Genomic DNA, 23369 nt, shown 5'->3' with positions numbered 1-23369 from the left:
CAGCAGTTCCGAGTGCTTGAGGCATAGTCCCAATGTGAAAGGCGCTATATAAATGTAGATTATTACAGTAATTTAGCATTTTAGAGCGTCTAGAATGTGTAATTTTTAAATGGCCTTTAATTTTGAAGCTGGTTTTATGGAAGTACTTTGAAGAATTTTGCACACTCTGAACAATAGGGCAATTTTAGATCCAGGTGGAATTTGTGCCCAACAGTGAGGGCAGGATTGGACTGGATTATGATTTCTTTCCCTTCCCTCTCACCCCCGGAGTTGAATAGGCTGCCAATACTCAATATTGAATCTCCTACATGATTGCTGGCCATCGGGATGGTGTACTAAAGAGCTTCTATGTAACTAGACATACTCCAACAGAATAAAAGAGAGTAGAATATTTTCAGGAGGGTGGGAGAAAGAGCTTTTTGCTAACCAAATAATTCAGATCTGTGTTGTAGTATTTGGAACTTTCTGGTAATTTTATCTTGTGCTGAATGGTATTATCCAATTTAAAAGCCATGTGGTTTGTTTCAGCCTGTGCTTGAGATATTTGTGCTGACTCTGATCTGTTTACACAGACTATTTACACATTTGTGGCCAGCTGATATTTTACATCCTTTCCTAGTTTATGTTCCACTGCATGAAACCCACTGGAACATGACTGTTATCTTAACTTGTGTACCTAAAAAATCTGTGTCTATATTTGATTTTACTTGTAAGGTTTTGTCGTATTTTGGAAAGGGCATGATCATTAAAATGGTTAGCAACAACAACAAATTGCATTTATATAGTCTTTCACGTCGGGAGGACATGCTAAGGCGCTGGACAGTCAAGGTTTGCACCCAACCCCTTTGTGTTTGTTCACTGAGCCACAAATGCTTTGCATCATTTATAATTGTGACGTAATTATAATTTTACTCTATTGCCTTATGTTTGTAAAGAAAAACATTTGCCAAATACTTAAGTAAATTCCCTTTAAAGCCAATAAATCTACAATACAACAATGTTTCAATTATGCAACAGCAACTTTGCCAATACCAGTTTACCCCTAGAAAGACTACAGATTACCTCACTTCATTGCGCATGTCATCTGGTAGCACCAACAATTTTTACAGTGAAATATTTTTCATAAATTGGAACAGAAAGTGTTGGGTATAATCAGAATCCCAGCGCTTAAATTATACAGTTACATATCTTGTGTGTTACTTTTGCAATTTGACATTGAGCTTTTAATATATTGCTGTTTCTAATGGGATTCCTTCATAAGGAAACCAAGTTTCTGGAGGTGTTCAGACTTGCAGGACCACTGCTCTGAAAGTGAAGCAGGTCAGAACACAGTTCCAGCAGATGAGTGATGTACTGTTTCTGATTTCTCTGTTAAGGATTCCGTTAGAAATTGCTGCATATTGAACTCTGTTGTGACCTTCAAGAGTAATCAATCTATTTCTTTAATCCTAAAGTTCTTTGTGTTGTGTTATGCTACTGTTTATTTTGGAAAAATTCTTATGTTGCATGTTTAATCTTTTTAAGGGTCGTTCAATGGGCTGGTGCTGACCATCTCTCAGGTAAGTGAAGAGCTGCCTCTGGAAATATGTTTGAATAATGCACCTAGTGGAGAAAAAGAATTCAGAAAGAATTGCACAATTGCCTTGGGTTCCTAAGCAAGTTCTTACTCTGTGCTTTTTACCTTGTCGCAGTTTGTGTCTGACGTGTGTTGTAGAAACTAATTATTACAGTTGTTGGTGATTTAAACACATGCGGCAAAGTGCAATTTTAAGCAAGACTTCTTTTGGCAATAATACTGATCAGACATGTAGATGGTTAAATAAGGTTGTCCTTAGGGTTTTAATCAAAGTTACAATTTAGATCCCAATTTGGGCAGAATGGCTTGTATACTATTCCGTGATTGTGTGTGTGTTGTGTAAGTATTCTAATTAATATAGACTTGCAAACCTGGTAAAATAGGACTGGTTCAGAATCTACAATGAGTGTGAGTGTCAGACTTTGGACGGCAGCCTTTAGAATAATTACACTGTGGGGATATTTGTCTTAAGTACTTGAGCTACTTATGGACAGCATTATGACAGGAAGAGAGGGATTGTTCTTGTCTGTGAAGGTACTGAGTATTGCCGGGCCATGCCATGTTTGTTTTTGACTTAACATTAATCTTTGAATGTGAACTTCAGTAGTTTGTTGACTTGGAGATTTAAGAGGATGTATTAAATGCTTTCTGTTTAATAAGTCTTTTAAATCTAGTCCGATAAAAGAATATGCAGTTTGGACTGTGCTTGCTCGATGCTTTGAGATTAATCTTCACCCAAGATTAACTTATATTTGTAGAAACCTGTATGCTGACCTTTTTTATTTCTTGAATGCACAAAAAGACAGATTTCCTAATGCACTATACCGGGAACAGATTTGATTGACCTTCTCTCATTCAATGTTGTCTGGTTCATATATCAGTGATGGTGATATCCAATTGTGTTGCTCCATTGCAAGCCTTGAGTAGGAAAAGCAGGCAGTTGTTAGAATTTGTGTGGGAAAGCACAGCTTTGTGCTCAGAACTCTACACACTGCACAAAAGTGTGCACAGAGTACACGTATATTCAGCACTCTGTACTTGCGTGAAGGTGTTCCTCACATGTGTGCATGCATGCATGCACAATCCACCACAAATGGTGTACAAAATGCTGCATGTGTGCGCTTTCCACTGTGGATATATGTGCTCTGAGATCCAGTTACCCAGCAGTTACATTTTTGCTGTGTTTGCTTTATTTCTACAATGCATATTTTTTTAAAGTTTTCTTCTTGAGCGTATCATCTTTTCAGTCTCTCTGCCAAAATATCTGTGGGACAAAATCAAAGTTAATAAATATTTCACTTTTCAGAGGTCATCTTTGTTGAATAGAGACCAAGCTGGCATTCATCCTTTGTAGTCGCAGTCAATAATTCTGCTGTGTGGTGTTGCTCACCTTGGCAGGAGGGGTGACCCGATTTCCCCCCCCGCCCCCCAGCTACACGATTAGCTTGCAATTCCTCCTTTCGCTGCCAAAACTAAACAAACCAGCTACGAGTTTTCAAAGGCTTCTTCTGTTTAGAGCTGTGCAGAGAATGTTTGGTGTAAGGATTAAAAAATGTAATGAGACGATTCAAAATCTTGGCCTTTCCATCATTCAAAGTGTAAATATCCTGTCCTTTGTGGGATTGTTGTGAGAAGGAGCAATGTTTATTCATGACCTGAAATGTGTTTGAAAGATCAATATCCCCATTCTGTGGTTTCTTTATCTAATGGTATTGAGAGAATTATTCAGCGGAACAATGATTTTCTGGTACATCTAGATTTTTTAGATACGAATCCTGTACTTAACATTCGTAAGAACAAAAATGGCATTTATTACAACAACAAACAGCAACAAAATTACATTTGTATAGCGGCTTTCACATTGGGAGGATGTCCCAAGGTGCTTTATTAATCAATTTAATAAATACTAATAATAATCCTTGCATTTGATAAAGCACCTTATCACGTCTTTGAGAAGTCTCAAAGTGCTTCACAGGATATACTGTAAAGTAAATTGACTGTATATTTTGTGGGCGAACAAACAGTCATAGATATAGTCACACACACGCTCACACTCTCACACACACTCTATTTCTCACACGCAGCCTGTCACGTACACACACACACACGCACACCATCTCTCACGCTCTCGTCCTCTCTTTCTCACCCACTAGCTCTCACTGTGGAGTCCTGTAGCTCAGTGGTTAGAGCACTCGCTTTACAAGTGAGAGACCTGAGTTCAATTCCAGGCAGAGGGCGAAACCTTGGGCAAGTTTCCTTACTCCACACAGAGCCTAATAATAATCCCTCCAAAACCAAAAACAATAATAAATTGGTCATTTTCAATGTACAACTGTTTGTGGGACATTGCTGTGCGCAATTGGCTGCCGCGTTCGCCCACAAATATACAGTCAATTCACTTTACAGTGTGTTCTGTGAAGCGCTTTGGGACGTCCTCCCGACGTGAAAAGCGCTATATCAAATGCAAGGATTATTATTATTATTATTATTATTATAGTGACCAAATTATTACTTTTTTAAAAAAATATTTTTGTTTTCACGGAGCTGAATGCCAGGATGTTGGCTTTGATTCATTGATGATGCCATGAGGTCTTTTTTAATTAAAAAGAAAAATGAATAAAAAAACAAATCTTGGAAGCAAATTATTATTGGTGCAATAGTTATCCTAGTAGTTCTTTACTGCCATTTCCGTTATGAAGGGATAAGACATTGGTTCATCCACTGGCCTACCATATTGTACCATAATACAAGTAAAACGCCATTGAAATGGATGGAGTTTTGCTTGCTGGACTTTGCCAACTTAGATAATTTGTCGGCCACAAACTTTGCAACACAATATTCGGACACTGTTGCAATTAACACAATAAATTGGATTGTTGTCATTTGAGATCTGAATGTATTCAGAGCACAAACAGTGATCGCTTTGATGTTGCAGGGTGCAGTTGTGCTTGTGCTGTGGTACGGAGCCAAACTCGTTTATGATGGAAGACATAACAAGCCTGGGATTTCATTTGGAACGCTAGCGTGTAAGTAAATGGAAAAAGGTTGATCATGTTACTATTGCATTATATCCCACATTAGATACAGCGCTTTATCATGTCGATCCATCATAAAGCACTTCATACAAAGAGCTCCTTTGAAGTAGTCACTGTTATGTAGACAGACGCAGTAGCTAATCTACGCCTGCAAATCTCACGCACAACAGTGAGATGAATGAACAAATTTATTATGTTCTTTGGGTCAATTTACATGAAGTTTAAACGTCATATAAATGATTAATAATTATTGTGAATAATAACCTTATCAAATATGGTCAAGGAGGCTTGGTGGGAAACTCGGAGAAGTGATGATAAATAAGTGTTTTAGACTTTACTCTTGTATGAAGAGGGTAGGTAATGTGGAATGGTTTCAGGTACAGTTAGTGTGGGAAGTAATAATTTGTTTGTTTGTTGGATTATTTTTAAGCTTTGTACTCCTTCAGCAAGTGTAAATACAAAAACAAATTCAATAAAGTCTTAAATTAATTTTCAGTAGCCCCAAATTGCATCTAATGAATGTTATAATTTTGTTTGAATTACCTTGGTTACATCTTTTTACTGGGTTCATACCTTCCAGTAGTTAATGGTCTGTTTCATAAATTACTGTATGTCGCATGTGGAATTTAGTCAAGGTGTATAATTGAGAAATGTTATGCTTTATTTATAAGTCTTCAACTGGGGAATGCAATTTTTTTTAACAAAGTTTCCCATTTGTGCTATAGAATACTCTAGTATTTATATGTAAACTGAGTGGTTTACAGCAATACCACTTTTTCAATAGTATAAGAATTCAACCATCCAAAATCTATTGCCTAAAAATTAATGATGGCTTTTTATTTCAATCCAATTTACCTACCTTTATTCCTTAATACCTTTACCTTCCAAGTCTCTTTCTCCTCATGAATGCCTCAAATGCCTTTTGAAGCAGTGCATTCCACATTCTCGAAACCTCTTCTATGTGGAAAAATGTTTCCTAGTTCAATTGGGACAAAATAGTTTACTAAACAGATGTAATTTGTTGATACAACTTGTGTAGATTCAAATGTTTCAGGAGCGATGTTTATAGAGTGATTAGGGTCATTGTATACATTACTAGCCTAATGTACTGACCTCAAATCGGCACATAAGTTGCCCCAATACTCATCTCATCAAATGTGTGATTATGAAGAATGTGGGATTTTATTTATTGAAAATAAGAAACTGTTTTGGGAAAGTAACTGGTGTTATTAATTTTATTGGTTTGTGTACTTCTATTCAGAATCTAACATCAAGATTACTGTTTGCTTGTAGAAACACATTTCAGGAGATTTATTTTGTGCAGACTGGTATCTATAAAAGGATTTTAATTTTGTTTTTTTAATACTCAGTTTTAAGATCAACTGGCTTTTCATTTCTTTAGAGGTTACAAAGAGATTGGATCTTGTTTGATTAATTCTTGCAATAATCTGGTCATGGTGATTGATTAATGACATAAACTTCCATCCTTCTAACTTTCAGCTCAGAGGCACATTCTTCACAATAAGGAAATGATTCTGCCAGTACGTAATGTCTGTAATGCTAACTTTTAATAACAGAAGCTGAAAGGAGAGGAAAAGGGCAGGGGGAGTACTTTATTATATATATTTGAAGCAATTTTTCGATATGTTTTCTTTTCCTTACCCTATTTTAATCCAGTCCTTTTTTGTGTTGTTTATTTTTTAAATTAGCTTTTATGGTCTATTCAATGAATGTTGCTATGGCGTTTGGAATGTTGGCGGCTCTTTACGGTGACTTCATGCAAGCTGTTGGAGCTTCCATCCGCATCTTTGAGCTTCTGGACCGGAAGCCAATGATACCTTGCTCTGGTGGAAACCGTCTGCCTTTTCTCGACGGCAGTGAGTACTTCTATTTTGTGGCTCTGGGTGTAGGTTCTCTCCAATCCAGTCTTAAAACTGTTTTCACAATTGATCTAACCCCTCTGAAAATATGCTTTGGTGAAGGGGGAGATTTTTCTGCCTGCAAATTACTTAACATGTTGCGGCATGTATGCTTCAGTGCTCTTAATTTAATCAAAATTTTAACAAAATCCTTGTACTCGATATAAACACGACTATTTCTCGTGCTGTGCGCAATTGGCTGCTGCGCTTCGCCCACAAAATGTACAGTCAGTTCACTTTAAAGTATATTCTGTGAAGCTTTGAAACATTTTGAAGACATGATAAGATGCTATATCAAACGTAACGATTATTATGGTGACATTTACATGTCAGAAGGATGTTTCAAAATGGTTTACAAGATTTACAGTAAAGTTTAAATTTGGCTGAATGGTCTACTCTCATTGTCATCCTCTTGCTTGCCGTAGCTCATCATTTTTAAGTATAGTTCTTTTTTCCGGACAACATGAATTCAAAGGGGAAAGCAAAGAGTAATTCTGTTTGAAGTATGACCAAACTTTTTTTGCTCTGTTTTAAAAATGTTTTCTTACTTCAGGACTCGAGTTCCAGAAAGTCAGCTTTACATACCCAACCAAGCAGGAGTCCCAGGTGCTAAAGGTCAGTAAGACGGGTGATGTTTTGTACTTTTTTTTTAAGGGGGGTGGAGCTTGGATGAAGCATTTGCAGTGCAAGCACAATCTGTTTGTGCTAAGAAGGGAACATTTGTGTACAAGCCAATATTGCTTGGCATTTTAATGTGTAGAAACGTCAGCCCTGCAGAGTGGAACATCTGTGTTTAGTTAAATATCCAATGGCAGAGCGAGTAGGTTGTCATGCTTTTTCTCAGTTTCGCCTTGCTTTAAACATAGGTACACGTTAGAGCAGTTGCGCAATGTGTTGAGAGGAAGGGCCTACTGCAAAGGATTAGATCATTCTTCTCGTCTTGTGGTGCAAAAGGTTAGCTCCCTTGCGAAGCTGCTGCTGGAAGGTAAAAGCACAAGTGCGGCTGGTTCCAGAGCTAAGTCTCCATTCCCTTCGGCAACACCAAACATTCTAGCTCTCATGTGCAGTGTGCTGCTGTGGGAAGCAAAACAATTATCCCCATGCAAATTGCAGTCTTTGAGATTCATTGAAAGAGTAGATTGCAGTGAGCAAAGTCTTTATATAAAGACCTGGTTGTCAATGTATTCTATATAATTTGAAGGAGGCGTTTTTAAGATATTTGACATCCTGTCAGTTTAGGTTCGGTTTCAGCCTAGGTCCCAATAGATGGATAGGCAGGTATTCCGCTCTATCTCAGCGGAAGCATTCCTCTTCCTGGCTTTGGCATTTGTTGATTATAATCTGCATATAGAAATATCTCTAAACCTGTGATCTTTTTGTCCTGCCTCATTGACGTATCTGAAAACATTGTTCTAGGTTCACTTTGTCTATCCCTCTGTGAGATCCCCTCAGAGATCTCTTTATAAGGCTTACAGATCCTAACTTATCCAGTCATCTTGTAACTGATCCTAGGGGATCAGGCATGTTGCTGTCTCCACTTTGCCTCTAGGGCTGGAGCAGCTTCCATATGTCGTTTTATATGTTTTGTGTGTGCTGAATGTGACTGCTCTGTGTGGTCATGAACACTCAACAATCAAATTTGATATCTGCAGGTACCACAACTAACAACAACTGTTTGTTTGCAGGAAGTGACGTTTACAGTGTCACCGGGTAACATGGTGGCACTGGTTGGCCCCTCAGGTGGAGGAAAGTCAACAATAGTCAGTCTGATAGAAAGGTTCTATGATCCTGACTCTGGAAGAATTTTACTGGGTATGATCCTCTACAATTATACCTTAAGTAACAAAAATATACAATGATTGCATGGCAGACTGAAAACATGGAAGTGCCCCAAAATGCCATGCATACAGACTCCATTGTGTGTTTTAGAATGGGAGAAAAACAGTCTTAATAAATATGAGTATTAAGGGATATGGAGACAATGTGAGTAAAATGGGATTATAAAATCTGCGTAGATTTTCATTTTTAAAAATGGCAGAACAAGCTTGACAGAACAAATTCCCTACTCTGTGATGTGCATTTTTGTCTTTATTTCTCTCCTTCCCTTTGACACCCACTTTGTCCTTGCCCTATGCCTGTGTTTTTCGCTTCTTAGCTTAGGATGGTAGTTGTTGTTGCAGATGGTAGTTCTGTGCCACTCTGGTTGAATATAAGAATTGTAGTCTCGGCCATTCAGAATAGCTAACTCAGGACATTGAATCCAGACATCTTCCTTGATCCTGAGATTTGATATAGTTGTAGAGTTGTTTAGGAATGAGCTGATGTACAATATTGTAATACCAGATTTTATTGATAAATGACAACTTTGCTTGCTACCTACGATCACTAAACACCAGCCAGACTGGATAATAATAACAGTCCTTGCATTTGATATAGTGATTTATCATGTAGTCGAGACGTTTCAAAGTACTTCGCAGGATGTTATTGTAAAGTGCAGTTACTGTGCATTTTGTGGGCAAAACGTGGCAGCCACATTGTGTTTAAGCTAAATGACCTGTTTCTGAGCTGTATCATCTATGAATCTATAAATTAACTTCTGAATGACTTACTGAGCAGAACTGTCCTTTTGCATTGATGGACTAGGAGGCTGTGATCTGCAAACCCTGGATCCACAATGGTTCCGGCAAAAGATCTCGGTGGTGAGTCAAGAGCCCACCTTGTTTGCAACGTCAATAAAAGAAAATATCACTTATGGTAGAGAGGCTAACATGGAAGAGGTAAGAGTATTGATCTTATGGGACATCCTCCCGACCTGAAAGGCGCTATGCAAATGTAATTTTGTTGTTGTTATGCTGATGTTCATTTCTACAATACAATTTGTATCTTTTTGAAAATTGCAAGATGTGCTCTACTCTGTATTGGTTTTTGAAATGTTATTCATAGACCCCTACAAAGTCTAGGAGACCACATGTGATTTGTTTTAAAATAGATCCACCAAGATTGACAGCATTATTGTACCTTGTCCTTCACTTTTTTTATTTGTGCAACAAAGCAAAGGTCTTTGACTTAATTGAAAATAACAGATTTTGGTTGGAATCGGGGAGAGGAGAGTACGAGTTCAAATCGCAAGCGAGAGATCAAACACCTAGAACGTAAGAATTTGCTAGGCGACAGAAGACCCAAGATCCATCCAGTTCGCCTTCCACCATCCTGGCAGTCGCTTGACATTTTGTGTCCCAAACTATATACTGTATCCCGAGATATTATTTTCTAACAGAGCTCTATCTAATTTGTTCTTGAAACAAACAACACTTTCTGCTTCCACCGTCCCCCTAGGGAGCTTGTTTGCGAGTAGTGTTTACTACTCGCTCACTGAAGTAATGTTGCTGCAGATTTGTCTGAATTTACTCCCCTTCAATCACAGGCTTCTGGTTTTATTGTTCAGTACAAGAACCTTAAAGAGCGTAATCATATCGCCCCTCAACCTTCTCTTCCCCAGCGTGAACATGCCCAGTTTACCTAATCACTCCTCATAGTCTAGTTCCTCCAGCTGGTGCTAATGGGAGTGAATGAGCTGGAACAGGACTGAACTTTTCAGCTTTAAACTTCCGTGTCAAGACTTTATTGCGACTCCTAATTTTTTTAAAAAAGAAAGTTAATGAAAATGCAAAAAAAATCAAGCCAAACAAGAAATTGACAATGTCTGCTTCTCACTGCTTGAAATAGCTAGTAATCTGAGCATGGTCAAAAGCCAATGCTGACCCATAGAGCTTTTTTGCATTGCAGGATGTTCTCTTTCACACATTGGAATAATATGTGAATGTTTTTACTGTTACCAAGAGGGGAAAGAGTACAAATGGACTGTAAAACTGTAGGAAATACTCATGCAGTTTGTATTTATTAGCCTCACCCAATAACTGGAAGTGCATGAGATGAGAAGTAGAAAGGGGGAATCTGTTAGGAGGGTAGTGTATTGTTAAAGGATTAATTTCAATTCTGCAACCAACTCAGCTTTGTAGTTCAGCGAATGCGAACTCGCAGTCTTTTCGAATGTTTATTCAGGTGCTCTTCACTATCCGATTCTATCCCTTTTCCCCCCAATTGTTCCCCTGATTGTGTGTTAATTATGAAAGGCGATATGATAGGGAATGCAGCACATCAGAGCCCCAGTGCAACCAGCTGGCGAGGTTAGAAGAGGGCTTAGATCCATGATTCCCAGATAGTCGTGTGGAGTTACGCTGGGAGGATGGGGCACCTCCCAACTTTGAGGGAGAGAAGTCAGAGAATCAGTCATTGCTCTCGCACCATCAGGAAGCCTGAGCAGGTGCACGGGAACAGGCAGACAGGAATGCGAAAATAATTTGGGGAAATAAGAAAAACGTGTTGATTGAAGCGTTTAAAGTAGAACAAAAGTAATGGATTTATTTTAGCCGTTCACATTCCTAAATGTCTCTTCAGTAATCTGTGTGCCTCGGTGTCATTCAGAGCCTTGACAGTCAGGTACTGTCAACAGCTATAATATTAGTTGGAGCTTGGAGATTGTCCCCTATGTACAGCTGCGTTTGTACCAAACAGTGGACCTTGTGTCTTACTAAATTATTTTCTAGTTTTCGGATCTAGATTGCCTCACTGTGTAGTCATTTGCTCAAATGTTGCTTTCCTATTTGATATTATTATATATTATTATTTATTATTATAGATTGGCGGAGACTGCAGGGATGTTGATTATACATTCTAGTTAATAAGCCCGTTATGCCTCTCTATCACTTTCGTTCATGGTAATGGGTTTGGGTTAGATTATTGTTTGATGCTATTTGCATTATATTGTATATTGTCAAGAAGTGTTTTATTCAAGAACACAATTTAATTTTTTTTGCCATCTCCTCTACCTAATTGACAGTCATGGAGGCTGGGAGATGTGCCTAAGTTTAGGTGGTTTTGATCACATCCTTTTTCTTGGAACCGTCGTATATTTAAAAAAAACTTCAAACATTTTTTTTTGTTCGTCTGATAATCGTCAAACCAGTGGGTGTCGCAAAGTCTGAGTTTATATTGCACCCCAAGTGCACCATTATCTCTTCCAGATGGTCTCTGTAAATTTCTACATTTGGTTTCTCTATACTACACTTTGGCATCAGTTCAACTCCCAAGACAGTGCAGTGTTAATACTGATACCCAAATCTAGTGAACGTAAGTGCTGTGTAACAGTAAACCAATATGCTTAGTGAAGCAGGGATGAATGCCTTAAATTAGTGTAGTTTGGGAAACAAAGCAAAAAAAATCTTTGTTTTATAAGCACAGCAATTTGCAACGGAAATGAAGAGTTAAAAATACACATGCACTAAACTTGCTTTTGGGAAAACTGACTATTAACATTAAATAGTCTTATTTTAACTCTGCTTTGCTGCAGACTTTTTGATTTTTATCTTATTTTAGAAAAATAACGCTTCATTCAGATTCTATTAAATTTATCCCACCCCAGAGAGAAATGCTTTTAAAACCACTATCCAAAGTAATTGTAAAGTTTAATAGCCAGTCACCGTTTCCTTTTTCTCCTCTGTGCCTTGCATGGCAGTGTTTTGTATATTTTCCTTTGCCGTGTACTTCAATAAAGGGGTGGGGGGGGGGGAAGAAAAAGAAAGCACAGCTTTGCAAGAGTGTGCGTGTGTGTCTGGTGCCTCTCAGAGCAACAAATGCAGAAGGATAAGATCCAGCCATATTGATTTCAATCAAGCATCATCATCTTTACCAAATTAAGGTGAATAGAAAACGCTTAAATTAATGTGTGAATTGGGTATAAAGTTATTTGGCAAGAGATCCGCTGGAAACCGGTGCCTTAAATAGCATTTTAGTTCTCAGCCATAATACTTTTTTTCCTAGTCTAAGCACAATTTCCCAAAAAGATTTGTTTTTTTGTTCAATTGCACATGTGGAGATAATTTAAGTAACTTCACTTTATTCTTGCTGATAGAGATTATGGCAGAATTATGAAGCTTTTTTTTTCCTGCCACCCATCTCTCCCCACCCCCCCCCCCCCCCCCCGGGCCCAACTTTGAGTCTTTGAGAGTGAATATACCCAGCCTATTAATACTGACAACAGCAACTATCTCCACACTCCCAGTGGGATTTCGACATGTCTTCTCTGAGTGCAGAGAACACACTGGTTTGAAGGAAATCATTTTATAAAATCCACTTCTTGATATTGCTGATAGTACAAGTTAAATTTGAGGAGGAGGAGGAAAGAGTTGAATAAACTGGAGATAAACAACTGAATTTACTGATAGCTTCCAAGGAATAAGCTCTGCTTAAGCTGTGACATCTGCGTGTATAGAAGCTTAGGTCGCACCTTGGGTTGCAAAGCACAGCATCCTTTATGCCAGAAACGGTGAAGATGTAAGTATCCTTGAGTGGAACGGCTGGCTGCCTGTTCAATTCGCCACTAATCCACCAAGAGATAGCTGATGCCTCTTTCAGTCTAGTACTTAATTACCGCCATTCCATTGCAGTTTTACAGATAGCCTTCATTTCATGTAAATATTTAGAAGCCATTTAATACGAATACTGACCAAAAAGACGAGAAAAGGTTTGGCTTAAAAAAACAGCTTAATTGAGTTGAAAGTTTACACATTGTAAGGGACAATCTTGCAGATTTAAACAGCTCCGTGCTTCAGGAGGGGTCAAGGCTTCTTGTTGCCCAGAGACTAAGGTCAAGCGAGAGGGGCCCATGAAGGTGGAGGAGTTTATAGGAGATTGTGTCAAGTGAACTGCCAGTAAAGGAGCTCCAGTTGCTTTTTGTATTCCCCAGCTCCTGGCAAAAGCTCATACAATTTTGTGTTAAAAGCAGCATGTGTCCTGTAGCTGTTTAATGGCTATGTTGTACCACAAGACAGATACATTTTCTCACCTCCATCTGTGTGTGTATGTATGACAGAGAGAGAAGGGAAGTGGTCACTGCCCAGCAGTAGATTCATTACAAACAAGATTAGGTTGGGGGGAGGGGAAAGAGCCACTAATTCTTCTGTGGCTTTTGTTACTTTGCCTTTGCCTTATCCAAAAGTATCAGATCATGGCCATTTTGTGTGTATCCACGAGCCCCTGTGGCTCTTGTCTGTTGCACACTGCTGCGCTTTCGGGTGGGACGATGTGGTCTGTGACATCTGCATGTGACCCCCATTTATATTCTTCACACGGTGATAGCAAAAGATAGCCTGCAAGCTTTGTGCTCCTCCATTGTCAGTCAGCTGCTGAAGTCTGGTCTCCAGAAATCTTTCACATTGCATATGTTTGCTCTTCACTCTGAAGAGAAACTAAATTGAAGGAGGTGATCAGTTCATGTGGGGAAGGGCGTGGATTAGAGTATGAAGCTCTGAGGGGAGCTAGTTTGTGTTGCATTTGAGGGAATATCCCTGGGTTATAAAGAAGCTTTGTTTTCTTTAGGGAGCCCTCTCTCTTCCTCAGTTCACCTACTTCCTCATATTTTGAAAGATGCTGGGAATGAGATGATCACTATATCAGTGTATCATCTGCAGGTAGTAATATTTTGGAATGGATTATATATGAATCGTGGAAAGTACAGCATGAGAGACAGACATTTGACTATCAACCGTAAACTAGTGCTGATTACCTTGGAGCTAGCTGTTAATCTGAATTCTCTGCTCTTTTCCAGTATCTGTTCCTAAAAGTTGGCTTGCTCACCAATTGCTGTCAATCATTCTGTTGACAGTGCTATTCTTGGGAGGTTCATAAATTACATGGGTGATAGGGTAATCAAGATTAGGATGCTGCCTAATAGAGATAAGAAATTTGGATCTGAAGATACACTGCATCATACAGAAGGTGTTTTGTGGATATAGAATAGAGGTAATGTAATCGAGAACATTTACCCCCTTATCAAATAGCAAATATAACCTATTGAACTCAAGCAAGGTCAGTATTTGTGCGGTGACATATTGATGAGCTCTAGCTGTTAATATGTAGCTGAAACAAAAGGAAATATAGCTAGTGTCTATTCACTCAGTGTATTTAATGGGGTCAGGCATTTGCCAGGAATGATTCATTAGTCTCTGCAGTTCACTAAACGAGTGTATGTTTGTAACCCCCAAAAAGATTCCTTACGTGTGAAGTGTTTGGTGGAGGTCTGATTTTTCAACTGGCATATTTGTCAGGAACAATTTTGTGGTAGAAAAGGTCTCCTTGTGGTAATGCGCTTGAGTTTAAATCCCACTGTTACTTACTGGCCCCTGAGCCTGTCAGCTTTTTAGTAGCTTCAGGCCATGACTGCTTGTAAAACTAAAACAGGAGACTGTATAAACGTGGTCAGAATTGGAGCATCTCTTTCTTTCTGTTAGTTGGACTTGAAGTGGAGACCTCGCTTAGCATTAGCATGCCATTTTGGGAATTCATCTGCAATTCAAACAGAACTTGCACTGCCCCAGTGATCACAGCGCTTGTTTGAAAAAACAAAGAGGCTGCAATAATTCATCTTTTATTTTATAAATGAAACGCAATTGCTGAATTCAAAAATACATTATCTTTCACAGGAAACACCTGCCTTTCATTACATTCCCAGCTTTTTTTTGTACTAGACATGTCCCTCAGTTTCAAGTAATGCTTTCTATCTAGTTAATGTTTAGACTTTTTTTTAAAAAAAGACTTTCCTCACAGTTCCCGTGAGTGCCGTTCAACCCTGCAGGCGTCATTTCTTAATTACATACCTTTTAACTTCAAAGCGCACACAGACCTGCACATTTTCGACTTTGTTTTATTCAAAACTTTATGTTTTGACACATTTTCGTTCTTTGTTAGACGTTTGCCAAAACATACAATAAAGAGCTTTCATTGCCTCGATTTTTTACGTATCTGAAAAAGTTTTTTTTGTACATTTTTTGGCCGTTTCTTATTTTGATGTTTTTTTAAAAATATACAGGTCATTGATGCTGCCAAGAAAGCAAATGCTCATGATTTCATCATGTCCTTTGAGGTAAGTGCATGGGTACAATGTTATAAGACCAGTCATCTGTCTACATCTGTTTGGCACATTGATAATTAATAGATAATCTCTAGCCTGACGTAATAATCCTTTCATTTGATATAGTGCTTTGTCACATTGTTGAGATGTCTCAAAGCGCTTCACAGAATATACTGTAAAGTGGATTGACTGTATTTTGAGGGAGAAATGTAATTGTATTTGTATTACACTCTCTTTATACAGGATAAGTGGGGGTGAGGGGGAATGAAAGGCGCATGGAATGCAGTAGGTTTGACTATATTCTTGACTTGAAGAAAACATTCTCTGAGCTTTGAGTTCAAAGTATGCAATAAGTTCACTTTGCAATACGTAGAGTCATTTCAAGGTATTGTCCATGAATTCTTTTGTCACTTATGTGCAAATATAAGCAACAATGGTGAGATGCTTGTATCATTCTCAGCAGGATAGGATGAAATATTTGTGATTTGAGGATTTATCCAATTTTGCAGGTTAAAACTTCCATCTACAAATTGTGCAGCTCACCTTACATGGAAACGATCGACTCTTATAATTATTGAGACCTCCCTCAGTGTTGGAAAATAGTGTTGGAAGAAAAATTCTCTCTGATTGGTGTAGTAAGAACACGTACAGACATTCAGGATTTTATTTTATTCATTTTTTTAAATCCTGCCAACGATTATCTATTTTCCTTTTAGATTCCAGACAAAATGAATAGAGAATTGAAACCATCTGCTGTTTTTTAAGTACCTACCAGTTAAAAGTGAAATTTGTCCATTGTTGTTTAAATGAATCCCAGACCAGCGCAATGCATCATATTTAGCATTCAAAACTGTGATTGACAGCTTCAGTGTAACAAAGGGAGAACAGGAAGGAGACAATCTAGCCATCAAACCCACTTTTCCCACAGACCACACAAAAGCTACTTTCACCCCATCCTCTCCATCTCTTGGGGCCAAACTGTTGTATAGATAGTCCTGGATTCCCTAAGGTAATTGAGGAAAATTCCTCTATTCCCACATCTCCACTGTTCAGCTCTGCTTCCTTTCCTCCACAGACATTTCTTTGCCTTGTTTCAGTAGCGCTCAAACCATTGTCACTCAACCACGACTGTTTGTGGAACACTGCTGTGTGCAATTGGCTGCCGTGTTTCGCCACAAAATTCACAGCCACTACACTTGACAAAACAGTTACTTCACCAGCTCTTTATATATCTTAAATCGACTGAGATCAGCTGAATTTGTTGGGAGCATTTTCACTATGGCGAGGAGCAAGAACAATACCTATCTGAAATGGTTTTATTTATGTAACGTGGTGATCTTGTGCCAATTGCTTTATATCATTTGCTGCTGTATTGTTAAAGTTGTGGTGTAGCAGTGACTTGATAATCGATGTGCTGTTACATAAAGGTATTCACATATTTTTATATATATATGTATAAAAATGTTTGTTGTTGCTCTGAATTAAGTAGTGAAATAAACTTGTAGTTACTCCACATTAAGATTACACCATTGACCATGAAGTTTATGCTGCCTGCATAGAGATGCTGCATAAAACATCACCTCCACCACCCTGAAGTTTTCCACCTTCCCAGAGTCTTTCAAGCATAGAATGAAGCTTTAGATATCTGACGTTCAGGTCATCTAAATCCCTTCTTTATTGCCTCCAGTGCGATTTGATATGTGCTATACATGCTGTTACTAGTGTGTGAAATATTCAAGCAGCACATTAAAACTGCTGTGCCAATATTCTATTTTTTTAGCACTCCTGCTCATATTTATGTGGCATCAACTTCTGCAAAGATCCATTATTAAGCAGTATTCTCCTGGGAATCTTAACTTATGGTATTTCCAACTTGGGTCATAAATATTCAACTTCAAGCTTTACGTACATTCCCATGTCTGCCAATGACTCTTAACTAAGCCATTAACAATTTAGGAATATTCACTGAACAGAGCAGTGCCTTGAAACTCATTAGTCGGGGAGTTGTTCATATAGTAAATTACATTTTCTGCCCATTGTAAACATTGCAAAGCATCCTCGTTATTTTATAAGTTTTCTTTCTGAGACTGAATGTTTTATTTTCTTGTGTGCCAGCAATGGCGTTTCTTACAATTAGCTGCAGATTAATTTGTAGATGACATGCGATGATTACATCATGTCTTGCCGTCAGCGTGGATATGGAGTCAGGTGTTAACTGATGGAGTATCGTGGCTGTCAATGGTTGCCAGCAGAGCCACTGCTAAAAGAAATCAGTACGAATGATTTCTAGGTCTCACCATATCTGATCTCCATGAGATTACTGACCCCAGAATCTACAGTAAAATAAGATTGACTAACTATCTCACCCAAGTGGACATCCAAGTGTTAACAGTGACTGCACGTTGGCAGACTATTCGACTGCCAGCTCACAGCTGAAGCTGATGTCCACAAATGTAAACTTACCAACAGGGGTCTCTGCGTAGTTACTAAGATTGGGGGTTCTGGCTGATTTATACTGTAGAGGTTACACGTTGCCACATATCTAACCGGATCTTAAGAAAGCTAATTGTTGCTTTACTGTGTTTCTGAGAATGAGGATGGCCTCCAGCACCCCATTCTTGTGGCTTTTTAAGGCATGTCAGTCTGTACTACACTACAGTCTATACTTTAACTTGTAGAGCTGTCCTTTTACTTAACCAAATAAGTCTTTCGCAAATATTTTGTTTGTTTCCTTCAGGTTTTTGTTTCAGAATCATAGACCCGTTTCCTTTCTTCCACAGAATGGATACAACACAGTTGTGGGAGAGCGTGGAATCAGACTATCTGGAGGCCAAAAACAGAGGATTGCCATTGCCAGGGCTCTCATTATGGATCCTGCATTGCTCCTACTTGATGAGGTACCGTCTCAACTTCGTATCGAGTTCTTGCGTATTTATTTACTTTGCCTTAGGATAATTTTCGAATTGTATGTTTCTCTATGAGCCAACTTCAGTGGTGATACATTATAACTGTGTCAATTTAAAACTGTCATCAAATTTCACTTAACGGTTTGCACTATGTGTCTGTTCAGCAATACTTTTAACCCTCTCAGTGGTACTTTTTGCTTCTAAATAAAACCTTTTTGGTTAAAAAAAACTATGCAAAAATAATACTGATTTGGAGATTTATTACATTTCTCAATCCTACTTTTTTATTATTTGGCATTTATGCCACACAGCAATTCTTTGGTATAAACGTAGCTGTGTTGGAAGCTGCAAGTTAACCTGGAGAGTGTTAACAGCAGCTCATAGAATAGACTGGAATTCCCTCCTCACCCTGTATTGACAATATGTTGGGTGGTTTTATTCAAAGAAGGGAGAGGGATGAATAAATCGGAACCAGTGCTTTGTCCTGCGAGTATCAAAGACTGACTTCATTCTGTACCAGCATTGTGTTCACCCTGTGCCCTTGACGTCATCACCATCTTCTCTGAGTATGTCTATCAATTGCTTAGATTTTACTTGTATGTTAAATGCTGAAGTCATTCTTGGGAGATTACGAAGAGCTGAGTGAGAAATGTCACAGGATGACACACCTGTTGAGTTTACTGTGTGCGTGACTCGTTTTTCCCTCCACTCACGAGATCGACGCACCATCCCAATGGTTTGCTCCAGAGGCACTTGTGTAAACCTACTTGCCGAGTAAGTTGAGCTGTAAATCAAGTGGGCCTCTGTTTTGCTTTGAGGCTTTGTACATGGTTCTGCGTATTAATCATGTGTAAACAAATCCGTCTTCAGATGTCGGCCTGACCTGGACTTGACTTGTCATTTACATTTTGCATCCCTGACGTGAATGAGAGCAGGAAGCAGCACTAATTAATTTGATGCCTTTCAAGATGCTAAAACTCCTCCAAACATGGCACCCGTTTTTTTTAAAAAAGGCATTCTGGACATGAGTTTATCGAGAAAAGTGAGCTAAACATTCAGCACATTATTACAAACTCTCTTGCCATTCTGGAGACTTTTGCTCAAAAGGTATAGAGCTGTGAAAATTTATTTGCAGGGAATTGATTTCCTGTAAAAAAAATCAAGAGGATTCTGTACTCAACATTTTGACTTGATATGTTTGCTTAAACACAGGTTGTTCAATTTGTTAAATGCATTATGTGCACAGTTCCATTTTAATAACCATCTTGCCCTCCATCTTCCAGTTGATTGGCGTATTTTAATGGCCTAAATTGACTTGATTGTTGCATTCAGCAAGGTTTCAATCAGGTGCAATTAATCTGCCTTAAAGAGATTGATCACCTGGAGTGAGCAAGTATCTAACGCTTGCGGTTTACTATGACAGCAAAGCTAAAATAAACTTTGTGCAATTAAAACTCTGAATTTGGAAAGGGTTGTACATTTGTAATGGATACGTGTAAGTGAGTTACAAGACTGTAATCCAATCCCCTGGTTCAGGTGACCTCCTAAACTACAAGAGCAAAGCTCACACAGTTTATGTTAGTCATACGAAACCCAAGATTGGATTACTGCCTGCAACTCACAGGTATCTGCTATCAATTATGAAATGTGCCAGATATAGTCAATTTTCAGATAAAAACATTGGGGTTTGCTATTACAGTCCTTCTTTCGTTGATGTGGAGGTTTCCAGATGCTTGAAAATTATGCTACATGAACTATAACAAAGGCCATTATTTTTAAGACCCTAGAACGTGAATGTGTATTGGATGGTGTAAGAAGACCTGCAGTATTGTCCACTTCACATTGAATTTAAGCTAGTGACGAGCAAGTGTATTGTACACTGGAGACTTTGCTAAGCAATTTATTGCAGTGTTTAAATGACTCTTGGTTTCACTGTATAAAGAATAAGGTGTGTTAATGTTGCTCTCTGAATCAAGGTACTTAGTAGTGGTCCTAGTATACAAATTAATGTTAGAGAAATAAGTACTTTTAAGAAATTGAATGAAAATGGTGGTTAAGGTCTATTTTCACATGCGGAAACCCATCACAGTGCTTAAGAGTATTCAAACCAAACTGAGAATTCAAAGCATCCCACCTTTACATGGAATTTCCAGAGATAGATTGTTGGAATGGAATACATACTGACTCCCTGGAGGACGCATCCTGCTTACCTAATTCCGGAAAGTATTAGACGCAGGTTGGCAAGATTTCTGCTCAAGTTCTGCACCTCCAATGGTGGAACCATTGTTCAATGGGAAGAGTAATATAAGACTTCTGAAATTGATAAAAGCCCGGCGAGTGGTCAAAAAGTAAGAATTATTTGAGTGCAAAGTAGGAAATATAGATTAAAACATATATCATTAAACAGCAAAAGGAAAGGGTTAGAGAATAGGCATAAGGGTGGTGATAGTAATGCTAAAACCAGGAGAAAATTCTTACAAGTAAATATCGTGGGTGGGAAAGAAAGAGCAAATAACAAACCAAAAAAAAACAGAAGAGAAATAATCTTTAAAATGAAGGAAAGCTTAACGCTTTGATATGAATGCTAGGAACATATGGAACAAGTTTTCAACAATTGGAAATTGTAGGTTGAATGAAAAGTGCAATATAATTGGAATAGTGGAAAACCTGGTTAAAGCAGGACATTGCCTGAGAGATGTGCATACCAGGATTTAAAATTTAAAGAAGGGACGTGCAAAATAAAGTAGATGGGAGAGGGAACTGACTACAGATAATAGATCAAATGGAAAACATTTGTGAAAGGTAGTCAAAACGTCTTCTTTTTAGAAAGCCTGTTTCCCAAGAACAGGAGAGTACTTAGTAGACCATCTCTGTTTAAATCCAGCAAACTAATTCCTTTGTAAAAATACACAAATGTTCCTGAAAGAACAATTTCAAAAGGTAAAGGCACAGTCCCGCACAATATAGCTTTCTCTGTATCCAAAGGGGCACAAGATAATTGTCAAGGCACTTCTTGGCTTTAATATATTTGGCTAAAGATCAACCGGAAGATTTAATTTTATGCTAGGATTAAGTTTAAAAAGCTTCTTGCTTTAGACTCTTCATAATGAACCGAGTATTTTACATTTAATGCTCTTCACTGAGCTCGCAAAATAAAAATTTGCTAATCATCCCTGCAATTCTAAGTTGTACATTGTGTGTACACAGGATTTTGAAAAGCTTGACAAAAGCGTTGTAAAGTAGGGATTTGGTCCTGCTTTGGCTGGAAGAAATCATTGTGCATTGTAAGGTTTTATCATGTGCACCAAGTATATGGCAAAAGAATGATGGCACTGCAGACGTCTGCCCATTAGTTCTAAGGCGGATGCAACTACTTTCCAATTATAATTACAAAGCATTTGCCTCTAATCAATGGAGGTTAAGCATATCTATAGCTAAGTATATGTGAAATGGATTTGTGGGAATTTAAGATTTTTTTTTCCCTTCAAGTCTTCAAACACATACTTTATGCCTAAATGCATCGTAGCTTCAGATAATTCCTGGAAGTGACTTTCTGATTAAGGACTCTACCACTTGTCTTTTAAGCAGTTTTTGCATTTCACTGTACATACCAAATCTCACCCGCGCAAAAAATCCTACAATTTTTTTGTAAATGTCTTAATATTTGCTAATAATGGTGATTCAGACGATTGGATATGATGGGATTGGTATATTTTAAAAAGGACTGGTTGGTAGGAGAAGGAAAGGATGCATACTTTAAGCCAACTCCTAACCAAAGGTATCATTATTACATGAAATCACTGTCCAGAAAGAAATACTTGGGTAACTTCTATAAGCTAAATTTCTAAGTGAATGTAAGCTGTTCTTCCTTAATAGTTTGCCTTAAAAGCATCTGTTTTCGTTTATCGTCCTGTACTTAAAATTTGTGCCTTGTATCTATAAACCTCCATTTAATCTTACTGGAAAAATTGAATACAGGATTCCAGTTGAGTAAAATATTGGATTGTAAACCATCATGGTTTGTAAAATGCATTCTGCAGTAGCTACTCTTCCTGAAAAATGTCCCTGTCATGTAACTTACTCCATCCAACTGAACTTCAGTTTTCAGCTGTCTCCACAGTACAGTGGTGAGTGGTTAAATAATAATGGTTTTGTATTAATGCACAGTCTTCAAAAAGAACTTTAGATACAAAATCACAATTCTGCATATATCCATACATCTATTTAGCTTTGTGACTTATTTTGTTTCCCCATAAAGTACTGTCAATTCACTTTACAGTGTATCCTGTGAAGCGCTTTGAGATGTCTCAAAGTGGTTAAAGGCAAGTAAGGGAGATTTTCTTTGTTGCCTCTTTATGTGCCATTTGAAGAGATTCTATATGAAGTAGATTCCAACTCCAAATTGTTCCACTATTGCAACTGTCTCATTGTTTCCATCATATAAAAGGGCATCAGGCCCAAGTTTGGCAGGACTTGAAACTACAGTTGAATCTCCACAAGTAATTAAACCTGTGGTCCATTGCAACTCCTTCTCCTGATAGGTATGTTCTAACTCCTGTGCTAATTGAAAGTTACATTGTATTCACAGTTGATTTCCTCTTAAACGCATTATGAATTATTGCTCTTTGACGTTTGTACTCTTGCTAATAGGTTGAACAGCCACAACAAAGTACACATCTCAAAAGGGTTGAATATTCTTGCTGATTTTAAACCACTTTATACCTTTAAAAATGTCTACCGGACGACCTTTCACCTCTTTAATGTATTAAGAGACCGGCCGTGCTTTCCAGACGCATAAATCCAGCAGCGTAATCGTCTGACTGTTGAATCAGATTGAAAATATGTCTGCATCAAAGTGATGAAAGTTTTCTTGCAATGAATAATAACACTGAATTTGAAGGAGGACCCTATTGTTCTTACAAGTATAATAAGAATTTGTTGAGGGGGGAGATGGACAAAATTCTG

The 23369-nt window shown here is 38.1% G+C and overlaps 1 protein-coding gene across 1 annotated transcript in view; it reads left to right on the top strand.

Annotated features, from left to right (window-relative positions):
• Positions 1-23369, top strand: part of LOC103184342 (ABC transporter B family member 1) — a 40219-nt gene that overhangs the window by 12719 nt on the left and 4131 nt on the right. The window contains exons 11-18 of the mRNA XM_007902281.2: positions 1525-1559; positions 4512-4602; positions 6321-6488; positions 7084-7145; positions 8216-8342; positions 9174-9307; positions 15457-15510; positions 18279-18395. Coding sequence (XP_007900472.1) covers positions 1525-1559; positions 4512-4602; positions 6321-6488; positions 7084-7145; positions 8216-8342; positions 9174-9307; positions 15457-15510; positions 18279-18395 — 788 coding nt within the window. The remainder of the gene's footprint in view (positions 1-1524; positions 1560-4511; positions 4603-6320; positions 6489-7083; positions 7146-8215; positions 8343-9173; positions 9308-15456; positions 15511-18278; positions 18396-23369) is intronic.

Source organism: Callorhinchus milii, unplaced genomic scaffold (assembly GCF_018977255.1).
Source record: "Callorhinchus milii isolate IMCB2004 unplaced genomic scaffold, IMCB_Cmil_1.0 Scaffold8, whole genome shotgun sequence".
Taxonomy (NCBI): domain Eukaryota; kingdom Metazoa; phylum Chordata; class Chondrichthyes; order Chimaeriformes; family Callorhinchidae; genus Callorhinchus; species Callorhinchus milii.
The sequence above is the reverse complement of the archived record's forward strand: the minus strand, read 5'-3'. Positions and strand labels throughout refer to the sequence as shown.